General features: G+C 37.0%; 1 protein-coding gene across 4 annotated transcripts in view; it reads right to left on the bottom strand.

Annotated features, from left to right (window-relative positions):
• Window positions 1–440: 440 nt before the first annotated feature.
• CEMIP (cell migration inducing hyaluronidase 1) overlaps window positions 441–20,233 on the bottom strand; it is a 126,981-nt gene continuing 107,188 nt past the window's right edge. For 3 of the 4 annotated variants that reach the window (XM_072402730.1, XM_072402732.1, XM_072402731.1), the window contains 15 exons: window positions 19,561–19,630; window positions 18,854–18,982; window positions 17,440–17,525; window positions 16,014–16,145; window positions 14,944–14,979; window positions 14,708–14,863; window positions 14,384–14,564; window positions 11,645–11,860; window positions 10,263–10,474; window positions 9,530–9,715; window positions 7,525–7,729; window positions 5,805–5,891; window positions 5,323–5,480; window positions 4,984–5,084; window positions 441–3,579 (listed from right to left, as the gene is read on the bottom strand). In XM_072402730.1, coding sequence (XP_072258831.1) covers window positions 3,452–3,579; window positions 4,984–5,084; window positions 5,323–5,480; window positions 5,805–5,891; window positions 7,525–7,729; window positions 9,530–9,715; window positions 10,263–10,474; window positions 11,645–11,860; window positions 14,384–14,564; window positions 14,708–14,863; window positions 14,944–14,979; window positions 16,014–16,145; window positions 17,440–17,525; window positions 18,854–18,982; window positions 19,561–19,630 — 2,083 coding nt within the window. In that variant the 3' untranslated portion in view covers window positions 441–3,451. The remainder of the gene's footprint in view (window positions 3,580–4,983; window positions 5,085–5,322; window positions 5,481–5,804; window positions 5,892–7,524; window positions 7,730–9,529; window positions 9,716–10,262; window positions 10,475–11,644; window positions 11,861–14,383; window positions 14,565–14,707; window positions 14,864–14,943; window positions 14,980–16,013; window positions 16,146–17,439; window positions 17,526–18,853; window positions 18,983–19,560; window positions 19,631–20,233) is intronic. The other variant, XM_072402733.1, reaches the window with a different exon arrangement.

Raw genomic sequence — 20,233 nt, 5'->3', positions numbered from 1 at the left:
TGTCCTGCTTTATTCACACCATTACTTAGGCAATATACCACATTGCAACTGCGTGTCCAAATGCTCCTATTCAAATATATGGGAGACGTTGTGAACCAATTCATGAGATAACTTATCTATCTTCATGCATCGCAAAATAATTAGTTCTCAAAGATCGAAACTATCGTAAGAAGAACTCTGAAGCTAGTTTTAGTTGGTTTCTAACAGCTTAGAAATACTTGCTGTGTGTTTACATAGCCTGCCAAGTTCCTTTCCTTTCCAGAAAAGCTTCTGTTGTTACCTTAAAGATTAATTACTCCAGAATGGTTTTATGGCTATAGCTATAGAGATGAATGAACTTGTTTTGTTCGGAAAATGCATATACTTTAATATTCATAGTTGGGACACAGGTTACCTTAAAGTTTCTAAGAAAACAACTGTAATGTAATAAAAAAGAAGAGTGAAGATAGACAGATGTTTTTTATTTTATTTTTATTTTTCCAGACAAACAAAAAATGCTGATACATACATCTCCAAATCTGCAACTGATCAAAATCCTAATTTACAAAAAAAGGTCAATTAAAATGATCCATTTATAGCAAATTCTTTTCTACAAGATACTGACACATCTAGTCCATTCTCAGGCACTCTGATGAATAAATAAATACAATATATATTTTTTGCATCTTGTTTTGTTTCTCATGAAATGTGCAAGAAACATTGTACATATTTAAAAACAAAAACCCTATACAGTACTTTACATCAATTTCCGAAAAAAGACCAGCTATTTCGGGGGCCAAATAACATAGAGGAGGACTGTACTGTAAAACACTGAGATTCTGTACCAGAGAAGAATACGTCAGGTATGGATTAATATGCACTGCCGTTTGTAAGATTCATCAAGCAAAGCTTGTTGGGGCATATAAATGTGTCCACGTCAAACTTTTCTAAAACAAGACGGCTAGGATGATTTGAATGGATTTAAATGGCTCATCCATCTAAACGGTTCAGGTAATAATGGTTGCTGATGGATTAAACCAGTTACTTGCTCCATGCCTCAATCTAAACTTGGCCATTACAATCACCAGTCATGCCATGAAGGATTCATTACAAAAAAAAAACTCCATCAGACTTTCTTATGAAGTTTTCACCCAATGGGTAACCCTGAACCCTTGAACGTCTTGCTGCCATTATTTCCAATTCATATAAAAGATACTCAACCTACTATTATCTGGCTAATGCTATAATATCATTTTTTAAGGTAGGGTGGACCATTTAAAAATGAAAAGAAACCATTGAATAGTGCAAAGCAAAACTATGAAGAATTGCATTATCCCTGTGTGCTAGGGATTAGTCAACGTGACTATAAAAAGCCAAAACAGCAGAAATATTTACTTTGATGGGCATTTTATATTCTGCTAACATGGATACTATTTGCATAATACATTTTATTTCTTATCATGAAGCTTATTTTATTGGGATTTTATGCATTTTTTTAAGCAGTAAGCTAACCAAGTTGGAATCTTTGGAACAGGAGCAGTTTTCTTTTTTTCTCTCTTTGACATTTTTGGGGAAATACTTTCTATCTTTCAGGCAGTGTTCATTTTGCATACTGCTGCCTTCAAAGTTAGTTCTGCAGTCCCTATTTATTCTGTTTGTATTGAACGCAGTTAAGTAATAATCTGTATTACATTCTTGTCAATAGATACAGAATTACAACCGATACTGTAATTAAAATGATTTGGTGCAGCATATTGAATAAAATAAAATAAGCATATAAAAATAACAAAACATGCATCAAAGTGATCCATAGAAATCTGTATTGTGCACCTATGAATTTTGCCCAATAAAAATGTAATGATAGCCTATAAGAGAGACAATCAGAACAGAAAAAGTTCTGCACCATGGGAAAGATCCTTTACTTGTTTAAAAAAAAAAATAATTCAAAGTGTTTGCAGCCAGAACTTTCTAGCTATTTAGTAGCAAAAGAACCATTGTAACATAAATTCTGCAAATTAATATGACAGCCTACTATTGGAAGATTGTAGGCTGCATTCAGTGATCATGAATGGTCTGTTTCCCAAAGTCCTACAAATTTGCCATTAATACAAGCAATATAAAAAAAAATCTGCACATAAAAAAAAAAAAAAAACAGGACAGAATGCAAACTAACTTTACAGAAATGTCCAATTGTCACTTTCATTGTGCGATTATTAAAGAAAAGACACTAGGTTTTGAATTGTTAGTACATTTTGTTTTATCTTTCACACCACTAAGGCTGCCTATACAAAAAAATCTTTGGGACAGTTTTAGCAACTCTGGAGGTAGACAAATGGCTGCTTTGACCATAATGGAGAATAGGATTCCACCGGTAACTTTTGGTGAGCAGTTGAAACATTTAAAGCCCATTCACATAATGCATGTGGGTTAAGTGGCATCTGCAGTCATTAAGGCACCCCAGTCAAAATTATTGGGCTGCCAATGCACCTTAACAGTCTATACAAGACCCTTTTTTTTCTAATTCACCACTTCACAATATGTTGCCATGCATTGTTGTGTGCTGCATTGCCATACTGCATTAGGGTACAATTCAAAAAAGAATAAAGTGACATATGATACATGTATTATATATGTATGGGCACTACAGCTATCCTCTGATACTACAAGCATCACCTCCACTTTCTCATCCCTTCCTTTTAAATTTATCGGTTCATTGTCGGTGATACCAGATTACTAAATGTAACCTTAGAAAATATTACCACTGCAGTGAACACATCACAGGGAATCATGAGAAACTAAAAATGTAATCAATAAATTCAAAGTTTGTCTTTTTCCAGGTAAAAAAACAAACTCTGCCAAGATTGTCCCCCAGTTTTTAGAAATTGCCCCATCATGTGAGATCCTGATCATGTAATTGTGAACAAATAGTGATAACAAGTTGGTATTTAAACCTTAACGCACATTTTTTTGAGAGAAGATTGTGTTCCTTGTGTAGAGGATTCAGGTGTTACATATACTAAAATAACACAATGGAATATTTGGGAAAACCTGTTTGATGCAAACAATCATTCTAAACCTGAATAGCTCTATGACCACAAAAACAACTGTCACTAGCACAAGTGTGTGACCAAGTTAACATTTTTGTTAGTAGTGGGTTAAAATGTATCATCTAGAAAAAATATGCATTAGAAGTGTGATCCCGAGACAAAAATCACACTCTATGTGCTGTGGACAAGGTTAAATTTTCCTCCACCATAGGTCAGAGCCAAGCACATGAGCACTTGGCACGATAAACACAAAAAGGCCACGGGCACTGTGTCTACGGTACCCTGGTACAATGTGTACAGCACAAGCGCAAGTCTGTGTATGGTCAGCGGGAGGAAACATTGTGCATTCCGGTGTCTCTGTTCAGAGCCCCCAGACCTCCCAGGCCTGGCAGTGATAACAGTGATAAAAGTTTTTCAAATCAACTTCATAATTTCATCTTTTTCTCCACTGGATAAGGAACAACCTGATAAATCTTTGCAGCGTCTGCATTGGTAACCAGCTTGGTCCAGACTGGACGGAAATGTCCTTTGTAGCCAACAAAAGCTAATTTATCTGCAATTAAAAGAAAAATGATCAATTTCTATTGTTAATAAACTTATTTATTCCTAAAATGTATGTATCATGTAACAACATTATTAGAACAGATTATGTGTGGTTACTTATTTCATTACCTGCAGACAGACTACCTGTGACAGGTAGGTAAACATTTCATCTGTACCTACTGACATCAAAATTCCAGTTCCAGTGCTCATTGTCTTTTTAATGGGGATTTTGCTAGTTCCAATGTCCCTGTGCCCTGGAGATTTTGATGATTCCCATGTTTGTAAGCCCAGGGATTTTTCTAGTACCTATGTCCCTGTGCCCTGGGGATTTTTATAGTTCTTATGTCCCTATGCCCTGGGGATTTTGCTAGTTCCCTCATCCCTATGCCTTGTATTTTACTGGTCCCCACGTCTCTATGCCCAGGAATTTTTATAGTTCCTATGTCCCTATGCCCTGGGATTTTGCTGGTCCCCATGTCCATATACCCAGGGATTTTTCTAGTTCCCATGTCCCTATGCCCTGGGAATTTTGCAGGTTCCCATGTCCTCATGTCCTGTTTTCTAGTTCCCATGTCCCTATGCCCTGGGATTTTGCTGGTACCCACGTCCATATGTCTGGGAATTTTTATAATTCCCATGTCCCTGTGCCCTGGGATTTTGCTGGTCCCCATGTCCCTATGCCCTGTAAATTTTACTAGTTCCCCTGTTCCATACATGCACCCCATGAGAGATTTGAGAGATTTAACATCTTATCAAGACAAGGTTCCATCCCAATCGGCCAGAGGATCCTACAGTGGTGAACACTGTTGTTTCAATTTGTAGACAGCAACTGTCACTAGAGCCATTCTTTCACACAGAACATGTTCGGTCTAGTGGTAGATCCAAAAATAGAGAGAGTACATATATTGTTTCTTTGGACCACTAAACGTCCATGAGCTTATTGGTTACATTCTCCTATTATTATTTACTGCATCAGCCCAATGGTCCATATTACCTGTCATACACACTTGTCTGCATAATCTACATAGGTATCCAAGCAAAAATAACCATAAATTTTGAGGACAGTCTAATGCATGCCATTAGCCAGGACGTTCATTACATAGCTCAAATGAACGTTGAGATTTATGTGAAATGGGAAGAAGGAAAGAAAAAAGAAGCGGCCACTCATCTCGGCAAGATATAGGCATACATTGGTAATTGTAGCAGTTTTTTCATGGTTGAGCATCATCTCTTAAACATAAAAATGGTGAAATTATTTGTAAAATAATCTTAAAAAAAAAGGTTTCCTTCTGCAGCACAATGGAGAATATTTAGGTGACAATTCATGGTTGGGTATGATTCCTATAAGCTTGTGTTTATTATCTTCTCAACATTCTGTCGGTATAAGATGCTAAAACAGTTGAACAATTCTCACCTTTTAGTTTGAGATCAGCATCTGCTCCAAGTCTTCCTAGCACCTTGATCCATGGTCCTTTGTGATAAAGTCTTCCTTTTGATACAATGACCACGATAGAGCTGAAACAGATCATGTTGCAATTGTAATTTTCTATTGAAATTGGGCAAAAACTCCATCTTGAACTAAACTTACAGAGCTTATTATGCCTAGTGATTCTTATCTGTAAGAAAACGCCATAAAAGCTATACAGTGGTGATGCTAGAAACAACCAACCAGATGCCTACATTATTTAGCTAAAATCTTACTGGTTGACAGTGTTCATCCCATCTCTTTAGGTTCAGATTATTTTATACTCACTTGTCTTTAATGTTTGTCACATAGTTATCAAATTGAGCTGGGATTCCTTGGAGAATAGCAGATTTAAAGCTTGCACTGTCTACAACTTTTCCTTGATATCCATCAATCACAATCACTTGTATTCCATCTTCCGACATGAAAAACTTTTTGTTGTCCACCTGTTAATAAAAAACATTGATATGAAAAATATATGGATGTGACATGGACAGTGGGTGAATTAACTCACATCATTTTGTAGTATTTTTAATCTTTTATTACTACAAGAAGAATTCTATCCAATATTATTGCATTTCTTCTGTAATGAAATCATGTTATTATCTTTAGCTAATCTTGTATGGTCAGATCCGACAACTCATTTGGAATGTCTAGATCATTTGTAGACAGATTTATGGTTAAGAGCAGGATGCCAGGTATAAGTACGACTCCTATATTAGTACATTTTAAGCTTTTATATAAATAATATGAATACTGAGGCTTCTTACTTCTATGTATGCAAAGTCATCCTTCAGATGGAAGTATCTGGTGTTGTAAGACTCTACTTTGATCTCCAGTAAGTGATCCTTTGTCTTCTGAAAAAGAAAAACAATTTGAGTATTGGAACTTGGATTATAATATATCACTGTAAATGCTAGGGTAGACTGAGATGAGGGGTGGCTGGAGGAGAACATTGGCAATGACTTATAGAATCAGACACCCAATCATGACTACTCCAACCCTTTATTTTCCTATTGTGTGCTCTCTATGGAATAAAGTATTTTTTCATATATCTTTTTCTAATTTTAGATTTTCTGATTCAACCAATAGTTGGCTTTAAGGTGATTTTTTAAACCAGTAAACAATGAGGCAGTCAAAATTCATGTATAAAATTTCAGGAGGCTCCAATTTAAAGTGAACCATATAGCTAAAACGTGACCTGCCATTTGTTTCCTTCTTCCTTACTCTTATATAATTGTTTTATAATTGTTTAAAGTAGTTACCTTTATTGTGGATTGCTTCCTTTTACTACTCATTCTATACCCAGGCAAGGGCGATATAGCCCTCAGCACCTAAGCAAGGAGGATGTGGCCCTAAACCCCTCCACCCCAGCGTTTGCAGATTATTGCCACTTTCCATGACAATCATCTGTGAAAAATTCAAGTGTATAAGTTGTGCTATATGTGATTCCAGTTGCAATTAGATTCTAAGCAATTAGAGTATAACTTGGAATTAGAAAAAGAAAAGGTGAACAAAATTACTTTCATTTGAAGTGGAACTAAATGCAAAACAAAACAAAAAAAAAAACTTTAGCCTTAAGGTTTCTTCGTTTGGGTCCCGCGCCGTCCCGGTATCTGTCTTCGGCCCAGTGCAGAGGAAGCACCAGGCTCCGACATCTTCTTTTCTCTTCTTCTGGGTTCTTCGTCCTGGTCACCCAATCTCGCACTGCGCAGACGTGAGATCGGGTGACGTAGATGGGGGAAAAAGATTGCCGATCTTATGCGCATGCGTGAGATCAGCAATTTTTTTTCAATAATGAAAGGGCTCCTTCTGTGCATGCCCGAGATCAAGAGCCTCCTGGAATGCGTGACGTAAGTATTCCAGGAGGCTTTGCGCTCCTGTTCTGTCTTGAAGGCCCTTTTAAAAAAAGGGTGTTGCACTTGAAAAATTATAAAATTTTTATTTTAAATTAAAGGGCTGACTACTCTTTTATGTAAAATAAAAGTTTTGAGTTTACGCCTGCTTTAATGTTCTGTTAACAATGGGGAACAAATAAAAACCTAAGTGGGTTCAAACCACCAGTCTACTAAAATCTGTAATATGCCTATGTTAAGTGGAAAGAAATAAAATATAGAAAACATTTACAATGTTTTACTTACAGTTAATGCCAACATCCTGGTAAATTTGTCAACAAATCTACCTATTTCCCTTTTAGAACAAACTTAATTCCATTTGTCTTTGGAAGGACAACCTAACTAGCCATACATACTATTTATTAAAAACTAAACAACTAAAAGCCAATATAAGCTATTTGTAATATGTGTATTCCTCTGTGAATAGGCCATAAAAATGTTCATGTTAAAAAAAAAAGTTTAACAACATTTTTGAAAACCTTTCCTGCACACAAAGCTTAAATTTTATGATTTCCCTAAATTCCTTAGACAGTATCACCACAAAATATAGAGGCCGCACCCCACCTCTCATAAAACTTAAACAGGGTCAACTTACCAAATGATTCCCATGCAGCTTCTTTGGCAGAGGCAGGTCCACTATGGGCATTTGGGAATATTTGGGGTAGGCTGAAGCCTGGCAGTTGCTGACACCGGAACCTTTGGGAATTTCGGCTTTGATCTTCACTCTTTCGCAGCCTTTCACTGAGCAGAATGCAAGTTTGTCCTTTTCATTCTGGCCTTTCAACATTAGGAACAGCAACCTACAAAATATGTGAATTTACAACATGAGACAATTGTACCAAAGGCTTCCGCATGCATACAGTATAATGAGTTACATTAGCATGCAGTGGAATGTTCCTAAAATTAAAAATGATGTCTGCCTTTGCAGTCTACTACTTATTTGTTGTGTTTTTTTTACTTATACGTGTTTTTACTTTTACTTTGTGTACTTATATATACTATATATTAATTATATTATATATATTAAATTATATAAACCTAATAGCTAAAGTCCTATATGAACTGTAACATGTGAAAACCTTTTAAATATTGTAAAATCTGCAGGTTTCCCTAAATTATTATTTGGTGAAACTGTCCCTGCCTCCCAGTTGTTCTCCTGCATTGAAACCCTGCAACACTCCCTTCTTAAGGGGACAATGTCTATACCAATGCACATCGCATATGCATCTCTCACCGTTGTCACCATTATGGTTCTGGTTTTACATATTAGGCCTAATTTATTAAAGGTCTCCAAGGCTGGAGAGGATACACTTTCATCAGTGAAGCTGGGTGATCCAGCAAACCTGGAATGGATTTACTAAAAGTAATTTGCTATTTGTTAGCAAATGTTTTCAATCCTGGACCAGATCCAGTCCAGGTTTGCAGGATCAGCCAGCTTCACTGATGAAAGTGTATTCTCTCCAGCCTTGGAGAACTTTAATAAATCAGCTCCAATAGGAAAGTAATTCTCAACTAGGGTTCTGTGGAACCTCAAGGTTCATCCACAGGTTGCTGGGGTTCCTCAAACTGTGACTGATTAACCTTATACTTGATGACTCCTGGATAGTCCTGGGATCTCTATAAGGATGTCTATAAGGGTGGCATTTTAGCAACAACTTCAAGAGGGACATTCTTTCCACTGGGCACCAATATAAAAGGCTTTTCCCCAACTAACCCCACAAAAATTGGTTTTAGTAGGTAGGTACTAAAAAAGTAGATTTTAGTAGTTCTATATGACATAAATATACATTTAAGGGTCCGTCAGGGGTTTTATAAAGGCTGCAATAGATTTTGTATACAATATTATTATTCAGTATTTATATAGTGCCAACATATTAGGCAGCACTTTACAAAGTCCATAGTCATATCACTAACTGACCCTCAAAGGGGCTCACAATCTAATGTACCTACCATAGTCATATGACATTATACAGTCTAAGGTCAATTTTTGGGGGAAGCCAATTAACCTAACTGCATGTTTTGGGAATGTGAGTACACGCAGGAAACAAATGAAAACACAGGGAAAACATGCAAACCCCACATAGACAGCGTCCTGGCTAAGATTCAAACCTGAAATCTAGCACTCCAATGGCCAAAGTGCTAAACACTGAGCCATTGTGCTGCACATTGCATATATTCACTTTATTTATCCAATCACGTGCAAATAAATCAACTAAGAGGTCATTTTTTATCACCCTATTGGATAACTAAACTGAATTTTCAAAGTATGTATTGGGTGAACATTCCTAAATCCTTAGTAATTGAACCTCATAGAGCCGTTCTCAATTTACTTCTTTGCAGAATGTTTTTATGCATTATACGAAACTAAATAATATTTAGGGAGGGGTTATAATAAAAGAAATAAAATCTTTTTATTTGCAAATTCTATCTCTAAGAATTTGATTTGAACTATGTTTGACACATTCTGTATAAGAGTAGACAGAGGAAAGTTTAACAAAAGTTTGTGGTTTTTCTATTCATTCATATTTGCAAACGCTGCATTAGGCCTGACTGTATTGTTGCTTTAGCATTGTTTGTCCATCTTGTGTAAGACCACATACCCAGCTTCCTCGTCCCAGTAATAATATCCCCTGCCGGGGTAACCTTGCTGCACTTTGTCCATTTGGAAGGTTCGTACAAAGGTTCCTGTCTTGTATGTTTGCTTCGTAAGCCGATTGTGAATGTCTGAGAGGATGGAAAATGTCGTCCCTTTAGGATAACAAAATCCTATTTGAATCCAGTCATTCCTAAAATAGGAGAATCATGTGTTACCACAAGTAAGAGGAACTTGACATCAAATTTCCTAAGGAATCAAGTGGCCAAGAAAAATATTACATTCTGAGATGGCTATTTTTTCCTGGCTCAAAGCATATTGCAAGGAGTTCTAGCAAAAACATTTCAATTAACCCAAGGAAATCGTTTTATAGTGCCGGGAATACAAATAAAAACACCAAAAAGAGCATTTCGGGTTAGATATTTTATCTTTCGAGTTTTATTTCATGTATTATTTGCAAAGTAGAAACATTAACCGGTGATTAATGGACTGTTGGCAAAAGAGGTCTGTACTGAGCCTAACAGTCTCCAGAGAACAGTATATTAGAGAAATAGCCATAACAGCTCAGAAGGGAATGGTTTCGTGCTACTTTAATGAGGGCATGTTATATCATGAACTCCATTTGTCCTACTTTTTAAATTGGGACTGTTAGACAGATGTTACCATATTTAGGCCCCTAGGCTTATCCTAGATAATGAGCTTCTAAGACCAACTCATTTCAAGACACAAGCATGACTTACCTTTGGAAGTTAATAAGCCAAACAGTCAGCTCCTCAGGGGCGGGCTTATCCCAATGCACTGTGTAACCTTTTTGCAAGGTAATAACTGGCTGGTATTGTTGATAGTGATTCGTTTTTCCCAAGGCTCCTTCTAAGTATAATGGATGTTCAGGATACTCATCTTTAATGATCCTCATTCCGGCATCAGCTGGTCTACGAGCCTGGATGTAAATCTGCAAGGAGTCAAAAATCATTAGGAATCTGTACCTGACGCAAATCAGCGGCAACTGCTGTTATGAATAACTCACATTTAAGGCCAACAAAGCATGATGTGGCTATTGACTATTCCCACGCTACAGTTAGTCGCTGAGTTAAAGACATCCAACATACGGACGACTCCTAGATACGAACAGGGGGGATTCCCTGCTTTCTTGTGTGCAGGATGGAGGCTTGAAGGGGGGAGGAACCGGTTTGCATGACTTGCAGAAGAAATCTTTTGCTAAACACAGCTGAGGTTGTGAGTGATCTTAAGAGCTGAGCTGATCTGTAACATCTTGTAACACTTTAATGACCAAGGCAAACTCTGCAGCTGTTTCTGTTTGCATATCAAAGCACAGCTTGCTCCAGAAGTTAATAAATGTCTAGACTCCATGAAGTTTTTCATTTTTTAGTTTTGTTTGTGATTAGCTCACAGTGAGGATTTTATACAGTAACTGACACCATGCTGTCTAATAATATGTTGAGGCAAACATCTGTCCTAATTGCATTTATTAAAATAATGTACCTGTTCCGACTTACATACAAATTCAACTTAAGAACAAACCTACAGTCCCTATCTTGTATGTAACCCAGGGACTACCTGCATATGTTTACAAACCTTATCAATTAAGGGGTATATCTACTAATTAGGCATTCACATATAGACATCAAGAAATATCAGTTTGCCTTGCAAGCTATAATTCTCTCCAATACACAAACTTTATTCCATCTCAATATGTGAGTTCATAAGGGAAAATGTGCTTTTAAATGCTATTAATTTTTAAACACCAGAAATAAAACATTTCCATATTCATTATTATTGGTTGCACTGTGTTATTCAGGTAGTGCAGAACAGTGGCCATTGCAGCGCTAGGTTTTAGGTTTGAATCTCGGCCAGGGGTTTGCTTGTTTTCCCCAGTTTTTGCTTAGGGTTTCTCCGTGTACTACAGTTTCCTTCCATATTCCAAATGGCCTCTCCCAAATTGGCATTAGACTTTGTTATGGTAGGGATATTAGATTGTGAACCCCTTTGAGGGACAGTTAGTACCATGGCTATAGACTTTGGACAGTGCTGCGTAATATGGCGGCTCTATATAAATACAAATAATAATAAGTAAATCAATGTGGACATTCGTGGCACTTACTTGTGCATAGTTTCCACTGCATATAGCTCCCTTCCAGTCTGGGACATCCAAACAGCCAGGATTTTTCAGCAGCCAGTTATCATCCTTCACCAAAAATGCCCCTGGATACTCTGACACTGAGCCGTCCACATCGTGAAAAACTGTGGTCTTGTCTCCATCCATGTTCATTTGATTGAACCATGGTCCAGGTTCACCGAAGAAAACTCTGGAGGACATCTAAAATGATGGGATATTTTGAAGTTACACATTTTGAAACCCTTAGCTCTAGCAAATCAAATATTGTAAGGCTTTGCAAAAAAAGTGTCTTGGTAACATTTAACTACACGTCACGATTTTTGAAGTATCAGTGGTACCTAAACCATGAACTTAACTTATTCTGCCTTGTATGGAAACCTAGAGAATATCACAAGCAAACATTTTGTATGGGATCACATGGATATACAAGAGACCTGCATTCAGCAGGGGGTATGTCAGACCTCTGTAGAGAGACCATTGCTTCCACTCAGAGAGCGAGGGTCCTTCTCCATAGCATGCTATACTATAAATACTATAAATAAATATACTATAAATACTATACTATAAATGACTTGATCAACTGACTCTATTATGTAACTGTAAGGCTTTAACATCTTTGGTTTGATACACCTGGAATGTATTTTGCTTTTTGATTAACTGAATAATGTTTTTGATTCTACTGATTCTCTTAGATTGTAAGCTCTTCTGGGCAGGGGCCTCCTGTATATGTCTTTCATTTGCATTACCTATTTATTCTGCAGCTGTTTCTAGCAATTAAAGCCTGGTAACATTTTGTAAAATAGTAGAGGACCCCATAACTTAAAGAATGTAATTAGAGAACCTCAAAATTACACCTTTACGTGCTTTGGTTTAGATTTTTATGTCACCCCTTGATAATGTTATTACAAACCTGTTGGAATATGTTGATACCCATATCAGTTTGTAATGTATGAAAAATTTTAAAAAAGAATGTTAAAAAAAATTACACAACCACATACATTCCCAGGCGGACTTATTTATCAAATCAGAAATGAAGATATTCTTGGTCAGAGTGTCTGTGACAAAGTTAACAATAGAAAAACTCAACGTTGAAGATTAAGCAATCATTCATGCTCAGAATTGCATCAGCAATGATAAATGAGCTTTGGATGTAGAGTACACGATGGATTTCAGTGGCAGTGTCTAGTATTCCCTGACATGTCATCAGACAGAGGCCCCACTTGTGTAATATCATTCCGACTTGGCCGAAAGATCTGGCTGCAATAGCAATCTCTTTTAAATAAATATTTCCTTGTCATTTGGCTCCATCAGTCACAGCAGTAACACATTTATAACCTGAAAAAATAGCAGCAAATAGCGAATAACAAGCCTTAGCCTCTGCACTTTTTGTATAGTAATATATAATAAAGTGCCAACAAATATATTAGGGTAATGATATAGAATGAGGGCTGCAAAGGTGACAAGGTCATAACTAGAGCCATAGGCAGGTTCTATGGGGACTTGGGGGTATTGGTTCAAATCTAAAAATTGAATTGTAAAAAAAGACATTTTTTTTTGTTACTACAATCAATTACTCCATAAAAACGAACATTCACTCCTTCAAGACTTGATAACTACAGTCAACTTTTCTGCACATTGATCAGTTATAGATCTATTTATCTTCATTAGCTTAGTTTTAGCTGATTCCATGTTGGTACACAACCCATGTTGAGCTAAGCAGTACCTAAGAAGAAAGCTCTCAGCACCAGGAGACTGTGCACTGCCATTTATCAGTATTAAGGGGTATATATACGATCCCTATAGATAAGGTAAGGGAGTGTAAACTCGGTGTAATTAGGGTTGCAAGCTCTGATTAGCAATATTCACATAGTATAAATAGGGATATCTTGTAGTCTGCCATTGATAGGGACCAAATAAATTATTCTGAGTGCTAGGTACACCCATGATGAAAAGCTTGATGAAAAAACATGATTTACAGAGTTTAGTAGATCAGATTTATGTTTAGGTAATATATTTAGATAATAGGGTTTTTATTTCTTCCTTTCCTACCTTTATCTGCTTGCTCTGCTCATAGCAGCCCCTAGGCACAAGACACAATATAAAGAAGCTGAGGTTTGTGATTTATTGTGCTGTCTGCAGTGGCGGAGGAGAACTGATAACAAAGTAGAGGAATACCTATTAGAAGATCAGCTTAGAGGAGGGAGGTATGGAGCAAGTATTGCCCAAGGTTTAGAGTTTACAGGAGAGAGGATTGAGCTGATTTCAGTAAATGAGGGAGATAAAGGGTTTTCTGCACATTATATTGTACAGTGTGGCTGAAGTGTATTAGAGTCTTTAGAAATAAAAAAGTGTGACCGTGCTGTGAGAGGAATAAAGAGATCTGTCCCTGTCTTCCCTGCACTGACATATCCCTTGCCTTTGATTGTTAACGAGTAACAAAGACTGGCAGAGACATAGGACTCCTCCTCCTGGCTCCCAAAGATCTTTTACAGCCCCTGTAATGATGTCACTTGGGCTACTACAAGGGAATACATAACACCGGGTCAAGGTATTGAAAAAAATGGATGGAGACGGAGGCTTGAAGGTACCTTAAGGTGCTGACTACAATTCTATATGCTATAGTCCTTGTACTATTGTACAACCATAGTTAAACCTGTATGGAAAATCACAATATACTAAATGTAAGTTAGAAAATAGTTGTGTCCTATGGGAACAGAAACTTACAGGCACGTCTTCAAATGTGATTTTAGTGACATTGTTGTTGGGACAGCTTTGCCAGGAGTTGTTCAGGCGGAAACCAATTGCGCTGGTGTGTCTGCCCTCCAAGGAAACATATTTGCGAAATGTGCAGTTTTCTACATTGATTGGTCCATCGTAGATTTGAATACCACGAATAGGAAAATTCCTAAATACAGATAACAACAATAATAATCATCTGTTATTATTAAACTTTAAATTAATAATTTATTAATAAATATTTAAAATTATTTAATTAATTAATCATCTGTTGCTACTGAATCACAAACAATATAATATTTTAGCACTTACACTCCTCTAGGTAATGTCCTTCCACTATGATCGAGGCCTCCAGGACCCCATATGAGGTTGTCCGACATTTCTGTGCCTACATTGTTGCTCTCCCCAACAAATAAGCTATTTTTAATTTCCTGTTTGGATCCATCATCATCTGGGAAGGTCCCTCCACTAGAAAAATGAATATTGTAATTAGGAAACTATAATATATTTATGGATAAATCATCACAGTAGGATAATAGGATGCCTACCTTGCTAGTGTTAAGCTGATACCATTATCAGAAAATCTGTAGGAAAAAAAAATACATTAGTATAAGATGAAAACCAATATGAAGGAAGCCAAGTTACTGGTTTGATGTGGCAGTCTTGGCATTTGCCAGAAGAATAAATCTTTTAAAAACTGAGGACAGGCTCCTAAATTCTAAGCGCCTTAGGGCTCCTAAAAAGACCCTATTGGGGCAGATATATGGACTTTGCCATTCCTGACTTGTTGTGGCGGTCCATTATCAAAGGGTGCTACTACCATCTTTGTTTTACAAGTTCAACCACTGTCCTACACAAGCAAGTGTGTATAGGGTGTTCCAGCACTTGTGGCTTGTTCTGACCTAAAAGACAGTGAATCCTGAAAAAAATAAGCTTGTAGCCAGGGTCAGACATTGGGAGGTGAAAAGTACGCTGCAGGAAGGATCCAGACCCTCCTGGGGCAACAGGGACCCCACAAGACCCCCAAGCCAGTTGGGCAAGGGGGTCCTAATTTTGGTCTGCACAGGGGCCCCCTGTTCTCTACATCCACCACTGGTGGCAGCTTACATTTTTCTGTCTCTTTAATAAAACAGAAAAGCTTGCTGTAGACTCGTAGATTATATACTTCTGCACTAGGACCTCACAACGGTACGGAATTGTAGTTCTACCAAGAAATAAAAAATAATTGCTCCTTTCACAGTTTTATGTAATACATCTCTAGAGGTGGAAAGACTTTTTAAAACAGAATCAGCCTAGAACTTTACTGTAAGTTACTCCAAAGCATTCCAAGTAAAGAAATATTTCCTTACAGTAGCCAAGCTGCAAATATGATCTCATCAACTAACCAGAGCCTTATTAAATTATATATCCTTTATTCATTGTGAATGATGTTATCTTCCTTTGGGTGATTTGTAAATATAATTAAAGCAATAGGAATATATCAAAAAAGTTCAGCCGTCATATTATTTGCTTCTTTGGAAAATGCCATCTGCCATTGGTTATGGTAGTTGATTATCTGAAATACTTGGGCTATAAACACGAGGCTTCATATCACAGCCTGTAAAAATTCTAAACTTACTGGCAGTTGTCCAACCACACATCTCCTCCCCGCAGCCAGGCTCCATGGTCCTGGTTCTTGTAAGCAATAAAATGTTGGATTATAGCAGGTACTCTTGGCTTGAAGGGATCAGAATCCTGATGTGGCCCGTACCTGTTGAGGAGTTGGAAATAGCAAAAACAGATTTTAGGCTCGAGGGAAAAGTCATAGCATGCAGGATCTGAAATGATTCATGTATTTTTAATAAAATTTTATTGTTGTAGTTCAAACCAAGAAACCAGACGGATTTTGTGATGATATCGTGCAAGCAGTACTTTATAGGCAGCTACTTTGTGGGTTTTTTGCAAGTCCCTTAATTTCTAATAATCTATTTATCTATCTGTCCAAAGCTAAACAAAGTTAATGGTGACATCTTAGTCTCTGCTGACCTTATTTTAAACACCTATAAATGCCCAAGCAGCTTTTGTATGATTTATTAAGTGTTTGTAAAGGCATTTTAAACAAAGTTATGCTGCAGAAACGAGGTAGAATAGGAAAAACACCAAGAAATGCCCCAAAATGCCACCAAAACACCCATAAATGCCCCCAAATGCATATACATGCAACATTCATTTGAGTGGGGTAATTTGGAGAGTTTCTAGGCATTTTAAAATAATTTTGGGGCATTCATGGGACTTTTAACACTTTTCAAACACTGAAGATTGCATTTTCACAAATCATTGTTAACTTTGAAACTTTGAAAATTAATTTCTCTCCAATGCATTTAGATACAGAGTTTAATAATCACTTGTTGGAAAGTGTTTTACTGCTTGTTCAGAATACTTTATTGTGCATGAACTGGGTACAGGTTCATTTTTACAGTGTACAATAGTACATTCCTCTTCCAGCCTACTACTAAAATGTACAAAAAGCTAATACTTTTTTTGGTTTAGTTTAAAGGGTCAGAGCCCACCATGTTGTATCCATTTTTTTTTTTCTTAAAGGGTCAGAACCCACTATTTCTTTACTGGTGTTTCTGTGTTAGCTGGGGAGATTTACTTTCTCCATTTTTCCTGGTGTCCACTTTCAACAAGACAGAAAGTGGGAAGAAACCCCAAGTTTTACAGTTGTCTTTGGAATCGGTAGCATGGGCAATTCTTCCAATGGAGACACTTTTTTCCTTCAACAGGAGGGGTCATGTTAAAGAGATTTCCTGTGTTTCTGTTGTGCCTCTGGAAGAGTAATTGGAAGGAAATCTCTTTACCAGGACACAGACAGCAATAAAAAAATTGACTGGGATGTTAACCTTTTTCTACCCCAAAACTAAAAAAAGATTGGCTTTCTATACAGTTTACAATGGTAAATGCCAGTAACTACGACACATGTTGGGGTCTGAGGGAAATGTTGACAACTGCTGACTATTTTTGGTCAGTTTGAGCTTTTTATACAAACACATAATTTTGTTTACCGTGCTCCAATCAACGTAAGGATTGGCCTCTTGTCCTTATTATTGGCTTCCGTGGTTTTCACTCCATTGTCAATCATCATTCCAGCCTGTTCAAACAAATCAAATGCAAGATTAAAATCGGGTGCTGAGCCCCCGGACATTAAGGAGTTTCCCACCAAGTATCATCTTGCTCTTTTTTTTCTTACCAAATACTTTTGTTTTGCTATTTTATTCGTCTCAAATAAACAAATACGTAAGTATCAAGCAAATACGTCTCTTTTGATGCCTTCTCCTATTTTTGAAATATTAGCAATTCAATTTTAGTACTCATTATTGGTTAAAAAGCCATCATTTGGTGAACAGGTAATTTTTTTTTCATACTTGTGTACACATGTAAGATCACTGTTGCTGGTCTTTCATGACCTATTCCAGTGACAGATGATCGAACAAGTACACACAGCGATATTCTATTCTATGAAGAGGGGAAGGAGGATGATAGGCAAGCGACACTTTGCTTTGTTCTCCTCCATAGGAGAGATTTATCATTCATTAATGTGCCAGGATGGATAGATGAATGGCATCGGGGGACACCTGTACACCACACATATCAGATTTTAAATGACAATGATTGGACATGTATACACAGCCTTTCCTTAGTACTATCCTATATTATCCCTTATAATGTGGCAATAGTTTAGTTATAATCTTTATGTGTGATTACACTAATAGATAAGGAAGATATAGCATCATGGGAGGCATGGCCTAAACATTATAGGGCCTATTCAGAGGGTGTGAGCTAACTACCTGTTCAGTCAATCAATCAGATGTAAAGACTCCATTTTCAGTAAGATCACCACTTTTCACTAACTGCCATTTTAGAAAACATTTGAAAACCAGCTGGTTGAATAGTGGGACTTTAAAAGCCTTTTTTCAAAAACTATAAACCATAAATTTATTTGTGACACAAAAGGAAATCCATGCTATTTTAACATAAAAGTTTAACAGCATTTTTGTGCCATTTCCACATTTATTAATTGCCAGTTATGGAATCTTTGATAGTGGCCAATTCCATAGGAAATAATAAAGGCCAATGGTGTTTCCTACTTTTGCTATAGATCGCCACTAACCACAAAAACGTCAATGGTCCACAGGAAGTTCTGATCACATCTTAAAAAGTATTACGGTTCCTCTGTTATCTGCTTTTAAACTCCTGACCACCGGGGAACAAAATCTGTTATAAATATGGTGTCATCAATGTGGCAATTGAAAAAGGAAAGAATAAAATGTGGAAAATATGTTTCTGATCTTTATTTTTTTTATCAAAGGGCCTTTGGGGAGACACAGAAGCAGACAGTCACTTTCCATTCACTGAACACAGTTAAGATTTATATTTCAGAAGGCATTTAATATGAAATATTTGTGAAGCCAAACCCACCCTGTAGTTGGAGTGTGCTCGATTATTGTGGAATGTTCCCAAGGGAGTGTGCTCAGTACGTCCCGGGGCGTACAATCCCTCAGAGGGTCCTGTCGGCACATGGTGAAAGATGAACCAAAATCCGGTTTCCTGGGAAAAATAAATCAAAATTTCAAGTACTCTTCAAACAAATCCCTTTAAATACGGGATCATGTTATTCTTCAAACCAACAATATAAAACATTTCTTCTCGGTATTATTTTTTACCTCAGTTAAATGATTGAACCTATCATTTGCCATATGAGGAAACCACACTAGACGTTCCACTAAGATTTTTCTGCAGTGATTATTTAATGTTTTAAAGAATGTGCTGGATTATGACTTCTCTGATATTTCAATTTTTATGTCTTTTAGATCTTTGTGAGGCATTTATATCTTCTCAATGGTCATAAAATAAATCTGCCCTGGCAAGAATATCAAGGTGAGAATTAGTAAGTTTAATGGAGCCTCTAATTATTTAACAGGCTTCAGTGAACAAAGCTCAGCACGAGTTTGTACTGGATTCCAAATGTAAGGTAACTTATAAACTCTTCCAGATGGGCCAATAATTTATTGCAGCTTTAAATGTACTTTGGGAGTGGAACCTTTGTATCCTTTTGTATTGTTAAAGTGGGCAGACAATAATAAAAAAGGAAAAAAAAATCCCAGGGCCGTCACTGAAGGACTTACTTCGGAGCCAGCAGCCGAGCAGTTGATGAGGTTGTTGTTGGGATTGGCTATCCAGAACGTAGAAACAGCACTAAAGATAAAGAAAAAATAACATTACATCTATACAGGATGTAGCGTGATCAGTAGAAATATTGTTTGATAAAAAGTCTTTTCTATGGTAAATAGAAATTATGAATAATAATCTGCTCCTGTGTACTAGCAAATTACTCATCATTGTTACTTGCAGTGTTTCTTTAGGGTTCCATGGAACACCAAGGTTCCTCCTGAGTTTGCTAAGGCTTCCTTGAGCAATGAGCAGCTTGTGACTCTCGGGTCTTTTAGACTATTTGTGGCAAAGGCTAAGCAGTCTGTGGCTAAGGCTGGTAGACTTCCCAATGGCCGGCAATGTAAGAGGAATTTTCCTAGTAATCACCACTCACCATGTACTGTGATCTGTGGATATAGTAATCATAGCCGGGGTCCCTAAGACCTGAAAGTTTTTACAAGGGTTCCCTAATATTAAAAAGTTCAAGAAACACTGCTTTTATGCTTTGATTATTACAGCAATGGCACACTGCTTTTCTAATCTAAAATCTAAGGATCTAATTTGAATTCTAATTCTAAAATCAAGGATCAAGGATCTTCCAAAAGGATCAACAGGTATAAAACTAAGTTAGGCTGGGTCTACATGGAC

This window comes from Pyxicephalus adspersus, chromosome 2 (assembly GCF_032062135.1).
Source record: "Pyxicephalus adspersus chromosome 2, UCB_Pads_2.0, whole genome shotgun sequence".
In the NCBI taxonomy this organism is placed as follows: domain Eukaryota; kingdom Metazoa; phylum Chordata; class Amphibia; order Anura; family Pyxicephalidae; genus Pyxicephalus; species Pyxicephalus adspersus.
Note: the sequence above shows the minus strand (reverse complement) of the source record. Positions and strands in the feature narration are given on the sequence as shown.